The 17560-nt window shown below is 40.8% G+C and overlaps 1 protein-coding gene across 1 annotated transcript; it reads right to left on the bottom strand.

Moving 5' to 3' along the window:
* Positions 1-1747: 1747 nt before the first annotated feature.
* Positions 1748-16100, bottom strand: LOC109429667 (serine/threonine-protein phosphatase 2A 56 kDa regulatory subunit gamma isoform). Its single transcript, XM_029863994.2, has 2 exons — positions 15065-16100; positions 1748-3624 (listed from the first exon to the last, which is right to left on the bottom strand). The coding sequence occupies exons 1-2, from the start codon at positions 15724-15726 to the stop codon at positions 2562-2564; spliced, it is 1725 nt and encodes a 574-aa protein (XP_029719854.2). The 5' UTR covers positions 15727-16100; the 3' UTR covers positions 1748-2561.
* Positions 16101-17560: the final 1460 nt, after the last annotated feature.

Genomic DNA, 17560 nt, shown 5'->3' with positions numbered 1-17560 from the left:
GAGGGTGCACTACAAACAAATATTCATTAGTTCATCCAGTCACCATTCATCGCTCCATTTCTTACAGCAATGCATTCAAATTCTAAGGGGTGCCCTCAGTAGTTTCACCTATGTTCCTATAGGCTTCATCATGATAGGCGAGATTTTCACAACTCTTGCAATAGATTCCAACGAAGTGTTTGTGTTTGTAATAATTTTGCCGTTTTTATTAGTGAAAATTTCTAACAATTATCTTCTTCTGCCATACGTGTTCGACTTTGATTTTCTTTTTCCTCTCGCGTGCCTTCCCAATCGGTATAGGTAGGTATTACACAGAAACATTTGGAATTATGTTGCATTTCACTTTTTTTCGGTTTTTGCTTTTTTGTCTGTCTCTCTTCTGTCACAGTTAGAAATAATACAATTGTAACGAACGAGATATATTATAATTTACTTGTTAGTGTGGGGTGCGGTGAATCATCGGTTGGTGGTGGTTACATCCCTGAACGGGAATAAATCCGATAGGAATGGAACCAACATCCCGGCCAAAGATTCCCGGTAAGATAAATTAATCCACGTTCAAGGGAAAATTATAACTTTACATACAATCTGTGATTGGATTACTTCTCCATTATTGAATTACGTGTGAGAATTTGGGTGTGGGCGTGTGTTCTATTTGCCATTCTATAATTTCTAGAGCAAATTGCTGTTTTCATTGAAACGGGGTTTTAACGATAAAGTAGTACAGGTAGAGTGTTTCTTCTTAAAAGAGTAGAGTTTCAAATATGATAATCCAGGTGCGTCATTTACCGTTACTATTGGCAAATACATCAACTATAGTATATGAAAGCGTGGGAACGGGTTTTTGAAAATAAGAACGTTAGACAATTTATACAAAAAGCCGCTATTATCAAGATGTTCCCGAAAATCTTGATCTTGCTTTCAAAATCACAAATTTCCTAAAAGATTTTTCTTCCGATATTGTTCAAGTGGATCCTCTAAAACATAAGCATTTCCGCAGAGTTTACCAACGAGAAATTTCAGCGGGAAGTTGCCTCTCAAAATTTTGTCAAGGATTGATGCGTGAGTTCAGTAATCTACAAGGATCATATCTAGGACATTTGCAACAATATTATCGATGATTTTTTACACGAAAAGTTGCCTTAGAGTCCTCCAAAGAAATATCTACAGGGCTTTGAAATTTTCTGCAATTATTTTTGCTGTGTTGGAAATATGGGACTTTTCATTCCTACAAGTATTTCTCTAGAAACTCCGGAGAAATCGCGGGAGAAACTGCTGGCGAAACCCCGAACGGGATTTCCCGCAAGAAACACGACAAAAATCTCCGAAGGATTCGTGCAAGGAATACCGGGCGGGCTCTCGTAAAGAATCCCTGGAGAAAGCACCGAAGCAATGCCTGGGCTAAACGCTGATGAAACATCGGGAAGAACTTTTATTCTTTAGACAAGTTCCTAAAGAAATAACGCAATTGTTCGGGAAGAATCCTAGAAGAAAGCTCGGAAATTTCTCTGACGGCATTACGAGAAAAAATATTTGGAGAAATCCTTGAATTTCAACGATAATCCTGGATTTTTTTGGGAGGAATCTTAAAAAAATTGAGAATATCTAAAAGAAATATTTAGGCGGCATAGATTACTTTTTAATTTTAACGCTCTTAACTTCAGCTAGACGTAATATGTGGAACACCTTGTGAACCAATTGTGAAGTATTAAACTGTCCACCAAGTAATTGTGTTCTTGTTCTTTAGTTTTTCTCATAATAGTACCGATAAATGAAGCACCGTGACTGATAATTATCGAATAGCATGTGTTTCTTTTCTTCCTTCGTCAAAATTCAAAAGAACCTATATACTACAACATACTTTGCATTTGCCATTAAACTATAAGTGTGTGTATAGAAAGTAAAGGAAAGAGTAAAATGTTTTCGACTTTATCCATTGCAGAGCGATTCTTGCTTATACTGTGAGCGAACTTTATCAATAAAACGAAGAATCCGAGTTCCATCTGTTGTTGTTGTTGTTGTGTTGCTGCTAGTCTTACACTAAATGAGTGTCTGTATCTCCTTTGTGCAGCAGTTCAAGCATAAAATATTGTTCTTTTGTTTAAATTACAGATCCTATCTTTCTTCTTGTGTTTTATGTTTGCGCACATAATTTTCGGCTTGAAGTCTTACAGTGAAGGCTACACACCAAACGCAATCAACAGTCTTTGCTGAATTTTGCCGAGTTAAAATTGCTGAAACTCTCTCAACCCTGCAAATTTCAGCAAACCTTGCTGATAATCAGCGAAAAATAGGATGTGACGCTTAGCGTGTTGTTTTAAATATACTTTATAAATTGTTCATACTTATACTTTCCTTCATTATTACCTAAATTAGTATTTTTTTTATTCCTTCCATTTGTTAAAACATATATACGCAACGCTTCCTCGAAAAGAAAAAATATCCTTCGTTTGCTAGCTTTCCTCATTCGCTCATTCGCATGTTTTTTTAAAAGGTACTTGCCTAAAACAGAAAACTCCCGTCTAAAGACGCAGGTAGCAAAAAACCCCGGAACTGCCTTCTTATGTTTTCTGCTGAACCTGGACAACCGCTGGGGTCGATCTAGAATTGTTGCTACTTCCGTACGGCCGACCTCCGAGGTCCTTCTCCGTGGAGTTGGTAGCACCGGCGAGAACCAGCTCGCCACCGGAAGAGGATCCGTCCTCATCGCCGGAGAACTGCGGATAGATCGGATGCTGCCGGGCCAAACTTTCCACCTGCTGCCAGAGCTCTTCCCGTCGGTTCAACTTCTCCAGCTCGTTCTGCTCCTCGGCCTTGAACTTCCGGTGACACTCGTCGAACAGCTTCTGGTTCATCTCCATGAACAGTTTGATCGCGTTATAGATCAGCCCGTGAATCGTTTTGTTCCAGTGCGTTTTCGAGTTGCTGTTCAGCGCCGGAAACATGATCGGGAGTATGACTTTGGAGTTCTCCGAAATCAGTGACATGATGTACTCGTTGTTCCAGTAATACAGAGCTCTTTCCGCCACCTGGAAATGCGGACTCGAAACACATTTGGCTATCTGACGGAACAACGGTTCCATCACCTTCTGAAATTCGGCCGGTTCAATGACGTCCAGTATTTCCTCCAGTTCGTTCAGAAACATCACCTCCTTTGGACTGTGCGTCTTGGGCCAGAACTTCAACAAACACTTGATTACGGGTTGTGTCAAACTGGGATCCTTCTCCAGAAATTGCACAACGCAATAGGCCAACTGTGGATGGTACACCGAAAGGCTCTTGACCTTGTGCAGCGGCAGCAGCACTTTGAGCAAAAATTGCTTATGCTCCTCCTTGAGTGGCAGAGCGAAACCATTGATAATACTGCCCAGAATTTCCAACAGCTCGGCGATACCATTGTGGTGTTCCGTTTCGTAGATGAACTTGTAGAAAATGTTGTTGATCTGTTTCCTAATGAAAGCCCGCAGACCGAGAAATTTGCCGTACACCCGATGAAGGACAGTCTTGAGAAAGTCGCGTTCCCGTGGGTCCTCCGAGTCGAACAGCTCCAACAGATTTAGGATGAAACCATGATCGATGTACCGTTTGGCCACGCTCGGTTGGAAGTCCGGCGATTCTAGAAACCTGCAAAGAAGAAAGTAGGATTGACGATTAGTGTAAGAATATGGTTATCATTTTAAGCTAATCATGATGGCTGAATAATTAGGTATTGTGTAAATTCTCTTGACGTACCAGCTCGGAAGAATTTCTCGATAGCATGAAAGCTTCGCAGACTTCCGCAGAATCGAGTAAATGCCCTTAGTGACATTTAGAGAGAAAATGCACTCCTATATCTCTCTAGCTACAAAACCAACGAGTCTGCGATCCGGCTATGATGACCTCTTCAAGCACCGCCTAAATCCCTCGACATCTATATATATATATATATGTCTTAAACCTTGGACAGACTGGTGGTATTCGTACCATGGTACAATTATCTTGAAATGAGTTTCATACTGATAATTGTCTTCATTCAAGATAGCCTTGAAATAATTTTCTTGACAACTTGTACCATGGTACGAACACCACCAGTGTGTCCCAGGCCTTATACGAACAGTATCCTCACAGTGTACCTATCCGTTCTTGTTGGCGTCACGAGTGTGCCGAGTGTGCATCTTTCTCTTGGAGAATAAGAGCCGATGCACACGAGCGTTAATTGACGCTGCGTGAATTTCCGCTGCGTCGCAGCAGCGTTCCTGTGGGGCATGCGTTGATTATTGAACTTCTCGAGAATTTTTAGCATTTCGACAAGTTTCTCTTTGACCTCTGGGTTGCGCGCCAGGGTATACTGTGTATTGGGCCCTTTGCGATGATGTCAAATCCACACACCAGCGCACAATTTGCGCGCCGATTGCCAATGCGCCAAGTTTTTCACTAGCCAAATCACTATTAATCAGTGGTTTAATGAAGTAAAAGCGGTGTTACCGTCAACAATAATCTTTGCTGTACATTATTTTCAGACATAACGAAGTTCAATGTTTAAGACAAAAAATTGATCCGAACCCTAAGAGAGATAGAGCTCTTAGCGCGAACCATTTTGACAGTTGTTTATTTACATTTTGTATGGCGCACAACCCGGCGCATGGGCTGTCGGCGCACAAGTTGTTGGCCAGTATGCGAATTTCAGAAAAGATTCGCAATATTGCGTGCCGCAAACGGCGCGGTTGCGGTGCGGTAGCGTTGCGTTCTCGTGTGCATCCTCCCATTTGATTGTGTGTAACTCAGGACGCACTTGCGTGCGCGCTGCGTGGACGCGCCGCCCGTGTGCATCGGCTCTAAAGAAACTTTTACGCCCCGAGACCTGACAGCAATCAAGCTGATCACAAGGTTTTGCCCAGGGTAGTAGCAGCGGAAGTGTTCAGTTCCCGGATAGAGGTGAATAACAAACCAATAACAAAAGAATAACATATTTTGTCATCATATCAAAATTTGCAATTCTTTAGTTTTTTTGTGAATAGCTCAGGATGACATAAAAATAACAAAATATGCTATCATTGTAAAACTTGTAATTTGCGAGTTATTATTAAATAGTATAATAACATAATAATAACAAATGTTACTATCATACTATCCACAATATCTTGTTTTATGGGTTTTCAGTTGGAGCTGTGTGACAGCTTGTTTGTCAAGGCTGAACCCGTTATTCAAATTTCATCTCTACAAAAACCAATGTTTAGACGAAATAGGCTATGTTGCCCAATTTAACACTAGTTTTTACATTGTGCCCAAGTAGTTTTAATCAAAATTTTGCCTTTTCCCTCCCGTAGATGTATTAGTCATGTCCGCCCTCAGTCATGTAAAGTCTATGAAGCTATCAGAATAAATCTTTACCCGCGGAACCTGAAGCCCCACTAGTGTTTATGCCCTTGCTATTACTTCTTGGAAATAACATAACACAAAATGCTGTCTATGTTGACAACTGTGCCTATGCTATCTGCAAGAAATATTACGATCAAATACCAATTGAAAACAACAACCGTTACTGTGTTGAAAACAACAACCGTACCTATGTTGGTAGCCACCTACAGCTCTGGTGCCATCCCCAATGATAGACAAACTATAGTCATACACAAGTTACGCCCTTCAGCTTATTAGAAACAATCAGTTTTTGTCCAAAATGTCACGTCGAACGCATTATGACGTCAATAAAGCGGTCCACTGCACAAACTTAGGCTGGCCCGTCCACTCCAAAAAAAAATTTGACGTTTGAGCGGTGTCGACATCGCTCAAAAGTCAAAACTCGTGTGAGAGCAAACAAGCCAGTATATATTCGTGCAGTAATCCATTGTTCGCATGTAGGCTTCGAATCTATCAGCACTATTAAGTGATGCAATTTTCCTTCCTACTATTCGGTTGATTTCACTAGATTTAAAGAATATTACTGGATATCATTGTCATATTTAAAAGAAGGAAATCTGTTTTGATAAAATTACTAGTTTAAATATATTTAATTATTGTATATTACTTAATTTATAGTAAATTTACGGCCCCCACTCGCATAACAGTCCCATATGAATAGGAAACCCAGCAAAGATGGGACTGTTATGCGAGTGGGGCAGTTTAGTAGTTAATCAAAATCAACCAAAAAATGTGGGAAAGGAAGCCCAAACATTTTCAAGTCTACTGGCATCAAAATGGTTTCAAAACCTGTCACAAAACCTATAATACTTCTTCCCTCCGTGTCTATCGAGCATGTCTCATGAATATGCCAAAACATATGATCAGCCATACTCCATCTGCAGCAGCCGGTTCATGATGAACCGTTGGAGACGCATTAAAGTGTTAAAAAGGTGATGTGATTCATTAAAGAATACTACATTACAATAACCTTCAATTTAATACCGTCAAAACCTGCGAACTTGGCCAGGGACTATCATACTATCCTGCTACAATATCAAAACAATAACATAACTTACTATCATATTAAATTATGTTATTCTTTTTTTTAAGGGTGTTGTATACTGCGTTTTCGGGTGGTCGAGAACATTTAAACGCGAGTTATACAAACAATAAAACAAATATAAAAGTAACATTTATTAAAGCTACATTGTACTGACTACAAGACTAACATGACGAGACGAATGACTACTGACAATAGACAAATAAGTATATAGATGGATGCTGATGATGACGTCATTGTTGCGACACAGATAATTGTCGTTGATGAGTCCAGCTGCTAGGGATGTTCATTGGCTCCAACATCTCCCCCTCTAATTTGTTGAGTGGTATCAGAACTATCCTGGTGTTTTTCGTGCCTACGAAGAACACAGATGCTCTGTAACAGAAAGCATAGTAAAATCCAGACGAAGAGCTTGCGACGAGTAGCGGTTGTTCTAGGCCAAATGATTGCATATCCTTGACGGTGAAATTTGTGATGGCCTTTACAGATTATGTACGTGGTCACATGTGCACGAGTTAAAATAACATTGATTATGCTATGCCTTTTTCGTTGCATTGGAAATCCGTTTCGGTCTATTAGATGAATCAAACACTTTATTTTCAGCGGATTTTGCGATTGTTTCAGTTGCAGCTGCTTTTGTTGCGGTTTGATGAAACAGTCTAATCTGTATGCAGAAGAAGATTGCCGTTTCACATCAAATAAGAAATCACGCTTGATCTCCGCCGGATTGCTCGAATCGATCTGCTCTGGTTTGGTTGAAGCTTCTCCCTCCCTGCTGTAGTTGGAAATGCTGCTCGTATGTACTGGCTCATGGGAGGAATCTTCCGTGGATGATGGTGTCACTGGTATTACGGGCGGGTCCGTTTGGCTGAACGGTGTGTAGTAGCTACCAACTGGGAGTAACTGAATATCGCGAGACGCCAAATATTTCGCCATCAGTTGATCGATAAGACACTGCCGCTGCTGTAGAGACAACAATATACTGTTCATTGTCTCGTTGTGTTGTTGAATTTTTGGATCGAGCGGCATGTTTGCGTCTACTGAAGATATCGACTGTGTGGTGCATGACGATACGCATTGTGCTTGTGATAACTCAATAGTGCTTGGCCCATCCCTTGCGAGATCTTGTGACACCTTGACGGGTAGTTGTTCCGTCTGATGGTAGACATGCACCACAGGGGCACCGTACTGAAGTGCTTGATGCTCATACGATGAACATTGATTTTGGAATGACTGATAGGAGAAAAATTGATTTGCTTGCGATGCATGATCTGCATGTTGCGAATGCTGCCCCTGTGAAAGCTGAGTTAGTCTTGCTGAGTGGGGACCATCTTTAGCTGCTGGCACTGCATGCATATGGTTCGACCCGGGGCGATTGATCATGGTATGGATTATTTTTCTCCTTTAGAGCACTGCACGCATCTCGGTAAATGCTTCATAAATTCACCGAGATTTCCAAAATCCTCGTCGCCACTGTTGTATACTGCGTTTTCGGGTGGTCGAGAACATTTAAACGCGAGTTATACAAACAATAAAACAAATATAAAAGTAACATTTATTAAAGCTACATTGTACTGACTACAAGACTAACATGACGAGACGAATGACTACTGACAATAGACAAATAAGTATATAGATGGATGCTGATGATGACGTCATTGTTGCGACACAGATAATTGTCGTTGATGAGTCCAGCTGCTAGGGATGTTCATTGGCTCCAACAAAGGGTTTTCAGTTGGAGCTGCGTGACAGCTATGTTTGTCAAGGCTGAACCCGTTATTCAAATTTCATCTCTACAAAAACCAGTGTTTAGACGAAATAGGCTATGTTGCCCTATTTAACACTAGTTTTTACATTGTGCCCAAGTAGTTTTAATCAAAATTTTGCATTTTCCCTTCCGTAGATGTATTAGTCATGCCCGCCCTCAGTCATGTAAAATCTATGAAGCTATCAGAATAAATCTTTACCCGCGGAGCCTGAAGCAACAGAAATGTTTATACCTTTGCTATTACTTCTTGGAAATAACACAACGCAAAAAATTCTGTCTATGTTGACAAACTGTGCCTATGCTATCTCCATGAAATATTATGTAAAATGTGTAATCAAATTAATTACGGTCAAATACCAATTGTAGACGAACAACCTTTACTGCGATACATAGGTGTGGTAGCCACCTACAGCACTGGCGCCATCCCCAATGATAGCCACTAGTTTTGAACATGTCATGAGCTTCCAATGATACGAGATACGAAAACAACCTAACTATTAAAACAGAGCCAATCCGTTCATTTGTTCTATCGGTCCTACCTAGATAAACCATGTCATTCTCTCTCCTAGTCATACAAAAGTTACGTCCTTCAGCTTAGAAACAATCAGTTTTTGTCCAAAATGTCACGTCGAACGCATTGGCGTCAATAAAGTGTTAAAGTATGGTCCACTGCACGAGCTTTGGCTAGCCCGCCCAATCCCAAAGAAAATTTGACGTTTGAGCGGTGTCTTCACCGCCTCAAAGTCAAACCATGTGTGAGAGCAAGCAGGCCAGTATAAATTCGTGCAGTAATCCATTGCTCGCACGTTAGCTTCGAATCTATTAGCACTATTAAGTACTGCAACTTTCCTTCCTATTCTTCGATTGATTTCACTAGATTTATATAAAGAGAATATTACTGGATATCATTGTAATATTTAAGAAAGCAAATTTGTTTTGATAATTTACTAATTTAAATATATTTAACTATTGTATATATTGTATGTATGTATTGTATAATATTACTGAAATTATAGTAAATTTAGTAGTTAATCAAAATCAACCAAAAATGTGGGAAAGAAAGCCCAAACAGCATTTTCAAGTCTACTGGCAATAAAAAGGTTTCAAAACCTGTCACAAAACCTATAATATTTCTACTAGAATTTGTAACGATCTTCAAAAACTTCTCAATTCTAACCGACTTGGAACTATTACTTGGTTATAGAATCTATTGAGACCCGGCGGTCCCTCCGTGTTTATCGAGCATGTCTGATGAATATGCCAAAACATATGATCAGCCATACTCCATCTGCAGCAGCCGGTTAGTGATGAACCGTTAGAGGCGTATTAAAGTGTTGAAGAAGTGATATGATTCACTAAAGAATACTACATTACAATAACCTTCACTTTAATACCGTCAAACCCTGTGAACTTGGCCAGGGTTATTATTTTGACATTCTTTTTGCTATTTGTTGCGGGAGGCGTTACAACCGTCAGCGCGGCAGCAGAAATGGACCACAGGGATGCTGCAGGTTTGACGGACGGCTTGTCACCCGTTAGCTTTAATTAGTAATCCTACATTATAGAGATCTGCGGAGGCGGCCATTGTGAGCCAATCGTGCAGAGAGAACTGTCAAAGTGTGAGCCAAATGAACATGCTTATCGTTCGTAGGAAGGCGTCGTTTGAACGGTATTGCAATCGGAACTAAATAAATTAAAATTATTTATTTTTAATATCGAGATATTGGCGGTATATGTATGTTTAGTAAAAAGATAAAAATTTATTAAGAGCCGATGCACACGGGCGGCGCGTCCACGCAGCGTGCACGCAAGTGCGTCCTGAGTTACACACAATCAAATGGGAGGATGCACACGAGAACGCAACGCTATCGCACCGCAACCGCGCCGCACCGTGTGCGTCACGCAATGTCATACCCCACAGGAACGCAGCGTCTGCAACGCTCGTGTGCATCGGCTCTAATTCTGCTTTCAAAAGCTCATGCATATGACGACACTTTTGTTGCTGAAGTTGTCGAAAAAACTTCCATTGCTGCTTCTTGCTTCACTTCTGCCGATATGATTAGCGTAACACTTTTGCAATGTATTTCAGATTTCTTCGATTGCTCCGCTATTTCAACAAAATTTTGAAGAAAAAATTCTACCATAATTAGAAAATGTAAACAAAACAACTTGAACCACAACGAAGTCACGCACAAAGTTTGAACATCTAGCTTTGTAGCAAGTGTTGGCAGCTGTTGTAAACAAAACAAACAGCGTTGCCGAATCGACGTATGTAACTTCCGCTCATCTCTATGTAGAGGATTTCTAGCTTTAATGGTATGAGTGGAGATGTAGGGGCATCTGGGGTAATATGCACTGTCGAGGCAACACGCACCCCGTTGATTTTTCAGGAATGATCGGTTTTGGAGCTTTGAAACCTTGCCAGTCTAATAGAACGTCCTTATAAATGAGCACCTGGAAAATTTTACATATCTGCGTTACGTAATTAGTGAGAAAAATGAATTAAATCAAAACGCAGGTTTCTGATGTAATTTTTCCGATCGTTTGTCGAACGATTTGATGGTGAAAACCGACCAAATATCTTAAGCTGTTGTATTTATTCAGGTAATTGAGGGTAATACTAAGCGTAGAATTAATAACATAAACAGTAATGACAGCTACCGTTTGTTGAGGCTGGTTGTAATTTTTCGCTACACAGCAGTTACTCGGACGCGCGGTTGAAAATTTCAACAAAACTAGTAGTCGAAATGGGAAACGAAATAGAAGTTAAATTTACTTTAGCTTTTCAATTTCCCGAAAACGCTGCACAGCCAACTATTGAGGATATGGCACGGTTTGTCAAAACCCTCAAAGGTGACCGGTCAATGATGGACACGGCATACAAAATCTCTGACGAGAAAGCCGTGTTCATTCGTTTCAAGTGTGAAAGTGCGATGAACTTTGTTCTGCAGAACAACAGCGTGTGCTGCCGTTTCTTTACACCGGCGGAAAAAAAGTGATGGTGCACATGTCGGTAGCGGGAGGTCACACACGATACGTTCGGGTGTTTGATCTTCCGCCGGAGGTACCAGATTCTGAATTGTCTTCAGTATTGGGAAATTACGGCACAGTTAAACGCGTCGTTCGTGAACGATTTCCAGCTGACAGCGGTCTGAATATGTTTTCTGGTGTCCGTGGAGTACTCATGGACATCAAGACGGAAATCCCGGAATCGCTCGCCTTCTTCGGTAGGAAAGGGCGAATCTATTTTGATGGGATGAAATTGAAATGCTACGTGTGCAAATTGGATACGCATCTCAAAAAAGCCTGTCCGATTATGACACCACAGCGGGGCGAAGAAGTAAAAAAGCAACAGGGAAAACAACAGTCAACACAAGCTACCGAATTCGAACGGGACGAGTCAGGAGCCGCCGGGTGTTCGAGTGGAACAACACACAAACGACAACAGAAAGGAAAAGAAATCACAAAGAAAACAGAGAAGCGCCAACTGTCTATTGACTCTGCAGATTCCAACAACCAGCCACAGGAGAAAAGGCCACAAACGAAAGACAATGAAAGCGACGACGGCAGCATGATAACAATATCTGATGATGTGCAAAATAATTCTGGCCACATAGGGGATAGCAATACCAAAGTGGACACTGACAGTGACAGTGAAAGTGAATTAGAATTACTTGATTTTAAGGTTGCAACTACCGAAGCAATTCGAGCTTGGAATGACAAGAGGGAACGAATGTCCAGAAAACAAGCAAAAAAGGTTGAACGTTTACTAAGTAAGAAAAAATAGTCTCCACACTCTGTATCTGTTTTGACTCATAACCTTTCGGAGACGAACCAGCCTCGGGCTGAAAGTCTCGATAATAAAGACAAAAAAAAAATGTACATAAATTGTATATTTTAAACAATTTTATTTTTTACTCTTGATTGGGGCAATATGCACTCCAGGTGTTGGGGCAAAACGCACCTATAGAAAACAAGCTGTAATCATATCTATGAGCACTGTGTAAGTAATCGCAAATGAAATTGAGCTATTATTCGCCTTAAAACCTTAGAAAACATGCATTTTCTCTCAAATGGGAAGAGATTTATAAACTCGACAGTGCATCTTGCCCCAATGTTGTGGTGCGTCTTGCCCCTTTGTTTGAGTGCATCCTGCCCCATTGTTGTAGTGCATTTTACCCCGAGCATGGGTGCATACTGCCCCGCATAAACATACGAAGCCGTAATGTTGGTCTTCACAAAAAACGTTATTTTCAAAAGCTATATGTACTATACTGCCGTGAATCGCAAGTCAGTCCCATATGTAAAAAGTAGGCATTGAGAAAATGGCCTCTGAAGTTTTCAAATTCGATTTCTATACGAAACTCTAAAAAATCGCCATGAATTGAAAACTTCTGCGATCATCATGAAACTTTCACATATTGTTTCAAACGTGAAAACGTAACAGTGAAAAATATAAAACTGGCTAAAATAGTGTTAGGTCTTGTACTGGAGGGCGTACAAGTTCGTAATGGGACTAACTTGCGATTACATTTCATTATGGGACAATCTGACTTGGTGTTGTTTTTCCATTTTACTGAACAAACTATATATTTTTTTTGCACGCAGCTGAAAGATCATCCGAAGAAAGCTCTAAGACGGCCATTAACTCATTTTTGTCCAAAATGCAGATGGGACTGACTTGCGATTCACGGCAGTATATTAAGGCCAAAGTTTTGTTCGAGATCGCTTAGAATGCAAGTATTTGCAATGAATGCATGCATTAAAACAATAAATTATTGTCGTTTTATATGCATTTGGACGCATCTTCCTTAACTGGTGCGTATTACCCCAGAATCCCCTAGATGAAGATAGCTCCAAATGTCAGGTAGAATAAACAAAAGTGAGAAATGTGGCTAATGAATGGCATGCAGTTAAAAGTTTCTTATTAAAATTGGTTAAAACTACTTAAATTTCTAATTGGAAAACTATGAAATAGGAACCGTGAATTGTAATGAATTTCCTATTGCTTGTGAGTGAAAAATGCAGATTGATACCGGAAGATTGAACTAACTATTGCACAAAATCTACATTTATAGGTTAACTTCCAAGCAGAATTTATACTCTACTTACTACAATAAATCTTAAACTATACATCTAATACGATCAACAACGACTACGACAGTGAGTAAACTTAAAATCTATTGAATAACTCATAACTAAGACGATTATGTTGACTAAAATAGGTAGATTGACTAGATGAATTATCACAGGACGGTTGTCAGGACGGAAAGTGTTGTGAACGAACATTTGTTTACCCCCATGATCGGCTCGGCTCGTGTCTATCAAGACGACGGATAGACGACGACCGCCGCCGCCGCCGACGACGACGACGAACATACAGCAGAACAACAGAACGCCATCATCTGCAACAGCAGCAAGATGCTGCCCGCGCGCGCTCTCCGCGATATTACTTTTAATGTGTAGTGTGTAATTGTAATATTGTGTATGTACATACTGTAAATAGTCCAATAAACGTGCATGTTTTTATAATGTAATGTCCGCGGGTGTTAAGTGTTTTACTCGGCCGCATATCGTCATTCCCCGGACATGAAAGAAAGAATTGACTAGAGACACGGAGTTGTGAGTATTGGTTGATCATAGTTCATTAAGGTCTGTAAATCATAAAAATATATCTATTTTAGCATTAAAGCTTCTTCCGAAATAAATGGATTCGCTATTAGAACCGTGATTGCTATTCTACGTCTTGGACCGCGCCTACACTATTATTTTGTTATTACAATGGCAAAATCAGTTATTCTTTAGTTGTTATGCCATAGAAATTTGGTTATTATTTTTGTTATTTTAACTCTTATTTCAAACAAACTAATATCAAATTTTGCCACTCAAACATTCTATTTTAATGGTAAAATTCGCCCTTCATTTGCCATTTCGCTCTACACGGGTAATGTCAGATAGAAGTGGCCCGTGAAAATTCTCCAAGAACTTTAGAAGTACGGGTTCATTCAAATATTACGTAACGCAAAATTTTGCAATTTTGGACCCCCTTCCTTCCCTCACGTAACGACTTTTGCATGAGAAATTTTGAATTTTTTATGAAGCGTAACACAGCGCTAGACTCCCTCCCTCCCTCCTTAGCGTTACCTAATATTTGAATAAACCCTACTCCACTAAAATTTTCAAACATTTTTGAGGTCTTCTCTAAAGACATTTGCAGTGCATCAAAAGAAATTCCTCCAGAAATTCTAAACCATTGGGTATATGAAGTACAAGTCCTTTCCTCACTCATTTCCCAGAAAAAAATTAGCAAAAAACAGAAAAACATAATAAATTTGAAGCTTTTATCAAAAAATATAGAATCCCCGCTTTGTACGAGTTTATAGTTGACCAGCAGAAGGAAAATCATTCCAGGTTGTATGGCGAAACGCATCGAATCTCTTCTGCTATACCATTTTTTTCGAAAAAGTTGGAATGAATGGATATACTTCGAGAAATTCCACTGCTCAAATGATTTCGAAATTATTTGGTTAAACTCAACAGCAAGAACATTCATGCACCTACAAAAAAAATATCATTTTATTTTCAATTTAAGTAGTACAGGCCCGATTCTGCCAAACAAAATCAAAAAGGTAGGTATTATTACTAGTTCATGCAAATGCTTATCGATCCGGCCAAACATCGTTCTTAGTTTTTTTTTGTTGAAAGGTAGCGATTACATTCAGCGACTTCAGATGCTCGACCAAGAGATGTATTTAATTATGACGTCAATCGATCACCCTACTAAATTGCTTTCTATCGTGCCAACTTTTCGTTTTGCCTATATCTAGAGACATATCCATCCAATCTACATTACTCACCTCAAGAACAGGTCGTACACAATCTGGAGATGTGGCCAGCTGGCTTCCAGGGTGGGTTCATCCTCCTCCGGATCAAACTCGGCCCCGTTCGGATTGGACGACGGCGGCAAGGTGCGGAACAGATTGACCGCAAACATCTGGACGGCCTCTGGGTAGATCGCTTCCGTAATAACCTGCTGCTGGCTGCTCAGGTACTCGACCATCTCCTGGAGGGCACATCGCTTGATCTCCTTGTATTTGAGGTCATTCAGCGGTTCGGAGAAGTCAAAGAGGACACAACACTGGCGCAGCTTCTGGATGAAGAGCTCCTCCCTTTCGTTCGGCGGAGCATCCTTCAGCTGCGGGAGAGTTTCTACTTCGTGTTGCTTCGGAATGATGAACCGGGAGCTGGCGCTTGCGCTAGTTCCGTTGGTGCTACTTCCGTTGTTATTGCCGCTGGGCCGTTTATCGAGATTATTCAGTTTGTTTCCATTGTTATTGACACCGGTTCCGGGGGTTCCTGTTACAACTCCTCCTCCTCCTCCATTGGTTCCGTTTGTTGTGCTTGTCAAAAGGGAATTGTTATTGGTGGAATTTGTCACGGCGGCAGAGTTCCCCGTCCCATTCCCGTCGTCGCTCATCGTCATTTTGTTCCCTTCGCTGTCCCGGTCCGGTTGCGGCATTCACTTTCCTCCACCGTAAATATCACCAATCGCCCTAAAAAACGGATCCTCTTGCGGAACTCTTCTGTAGGTGTTGTTCCACTATCTCCCTCTCTCGCTTGCTCCCCCACCGACGTCGTCGAAAGCGACTTCTGCCCCCACGAACACTAATCGCACATCCGAAAACACCCGAAACGATCGATCCCCGCGCGGATTGGGCGAAACTCTAGCTGGCGCACATCCGGAACATGAAATAAATCCGGAAAAACGGCAGAAAACAGGCAAATTTTCCTACCGAAAAGAAAACTTAACACTTTGCACGGGAACGCAGTCAGCAGTAAAAACACTCCCCAATTTGACAGATGTGAACTGGATTTTCTCTCGCTCTTCACCCGTGAGTGCGAGCCGTTGCCGTCGCGTTGCGAATTTTCCACACATCAAAACGAAATGAGACAAAAGTCGGTTCAAAAATAAAAGTTAGGGCGAAACTGAACTAATAATAAATATTAACCGATTTTAGCTGTATAAATGAAAATGAACGAGGAGCTATTATTATTATTTAATAGTTTCATGCATTTTCACTCTTTGTAAATTTGTTTTATTGAATTGAATGAAGCTATTACCTGAAAAGAAACGATACTGATTTGAGTAATAATGAGATTGAAGTTGCATAAAGCGTAATTTCCGTGCTGGTGTCATCACAGAGTACCGTGAACGTGCACTCTGGGTAACGGCATCTTTGATGTAGCCCAGCGAGTTCTCGCGGAAATGTTTGAAACGCGTATATATCTGGTACAGTAGACATCCGATAGTTGCAGCTGCAGCGTGTTTGTGATTCGATTCTCGAGAAAATGCTGCAGGGTTCGATATGAAAATTCGATAGCAGAGATGACGGCCGAAGCTGTACACAGTATTCTCCGTGCAGTTGAAATCCGGAATCTTCGACTAGCGAAGTTGGATTTTTCTCCAAATCCGTGCGTCGGGCCTAACTTCGGAAGTGGTGCCAGGATGATACGCGAAAATCGATTTTTCTCCTAAACCGTGTGTCGGACGTACGTCGGGCATAGTGCGCTGCACTCAGCGAAAAAAAACTAGCGAAATTCATCGAAATACCTTTTGAAAATTTGCTATAACTAATTCTTATGGATGACATAAGAAAACCTTATAAAAATTAATCGTGCTTGCTATGACAAATTTCATAAGATAGACTTATGAAAAGAACAAAAAAATCCTAAAATGATGCAGACTGGATTCGATCCATGAACGTCGGGATCGCCGAACCCGTGTTTTAAATATCCACACGGCTACCGACGCTTGAGAATACCATGTTGCTAAACATGAATAAAAGCCAAGCTGTGAGACGATTTTACGTCATAGAGTGACCTTATGAAATTCACCCGAATCATTATGAATTATTTAAAGGCCGTTTCATAAGTTCGGCCTTATGGTAGACATAAGGTTATTTGGCTGAGTGTGGATAGAGGGCCAGGTCCACTACCCCAGCGCACTATGTCCGACGTTAGGTTTCATGTATAGATTTTGAGAAAATTCAATTGTCGGGTGTGAGGAAACTTCGGGCACAGAGAACAGACATCCAAGTCCAGTTCCGAAGCTGCACAGAAAAAAATGTTGTGTAATATTACATCTGAACTGCTGCAACTCGGTCAATACGTCGGTTGCATGAATATTACACAGGACGATGTATTGTGCCTTGCAAGATAAATCCGCGAAACGCGTTAAGCCTGGAACACATAGCGTCCGTTCCGTCGAAGTTTGCGTTTTTTTGACAGTTTTCCCATGGGAAATGTGTCAAACTACTGTCACGCACACGCAAACGTATGCATTGTGTGGGGCA

This window comes from Aedes albopictus, chromosome 2 (assembly GCF_035046485.1).
Source record: "Aedes albopictus strain Foshan chromosome 2, AalbF5, whole genome shotgun sequence".
NCBI lineage: Eukaryota > Metazoa > Arthropoda > Insecta > Diptera > Culicidae > Aedes > Aedes albopictus.
Note: the sequence above shows the minus strand (reverse complement) of the source record. Positions and strands in the feature narration are given on the sequence as shown.

Excerpts from the sequence above, each read along its gene's own strand:
- LOC109429667 (XM_029863994.2), bottom strand. The coding sequence starts at position 15,726 with ATGCCGCAACCGGACCGGGACAGCGAAGGGAACAAAATGACGATGAGC. Across the intron at positions 3,625-15,064 it reads GTGTACGACCTGTTCTTGAG|GTTTCTAGAATCGCCGGACT; the intron begins GTGAGTAATGTA and ends TCTTCTTTGCAG.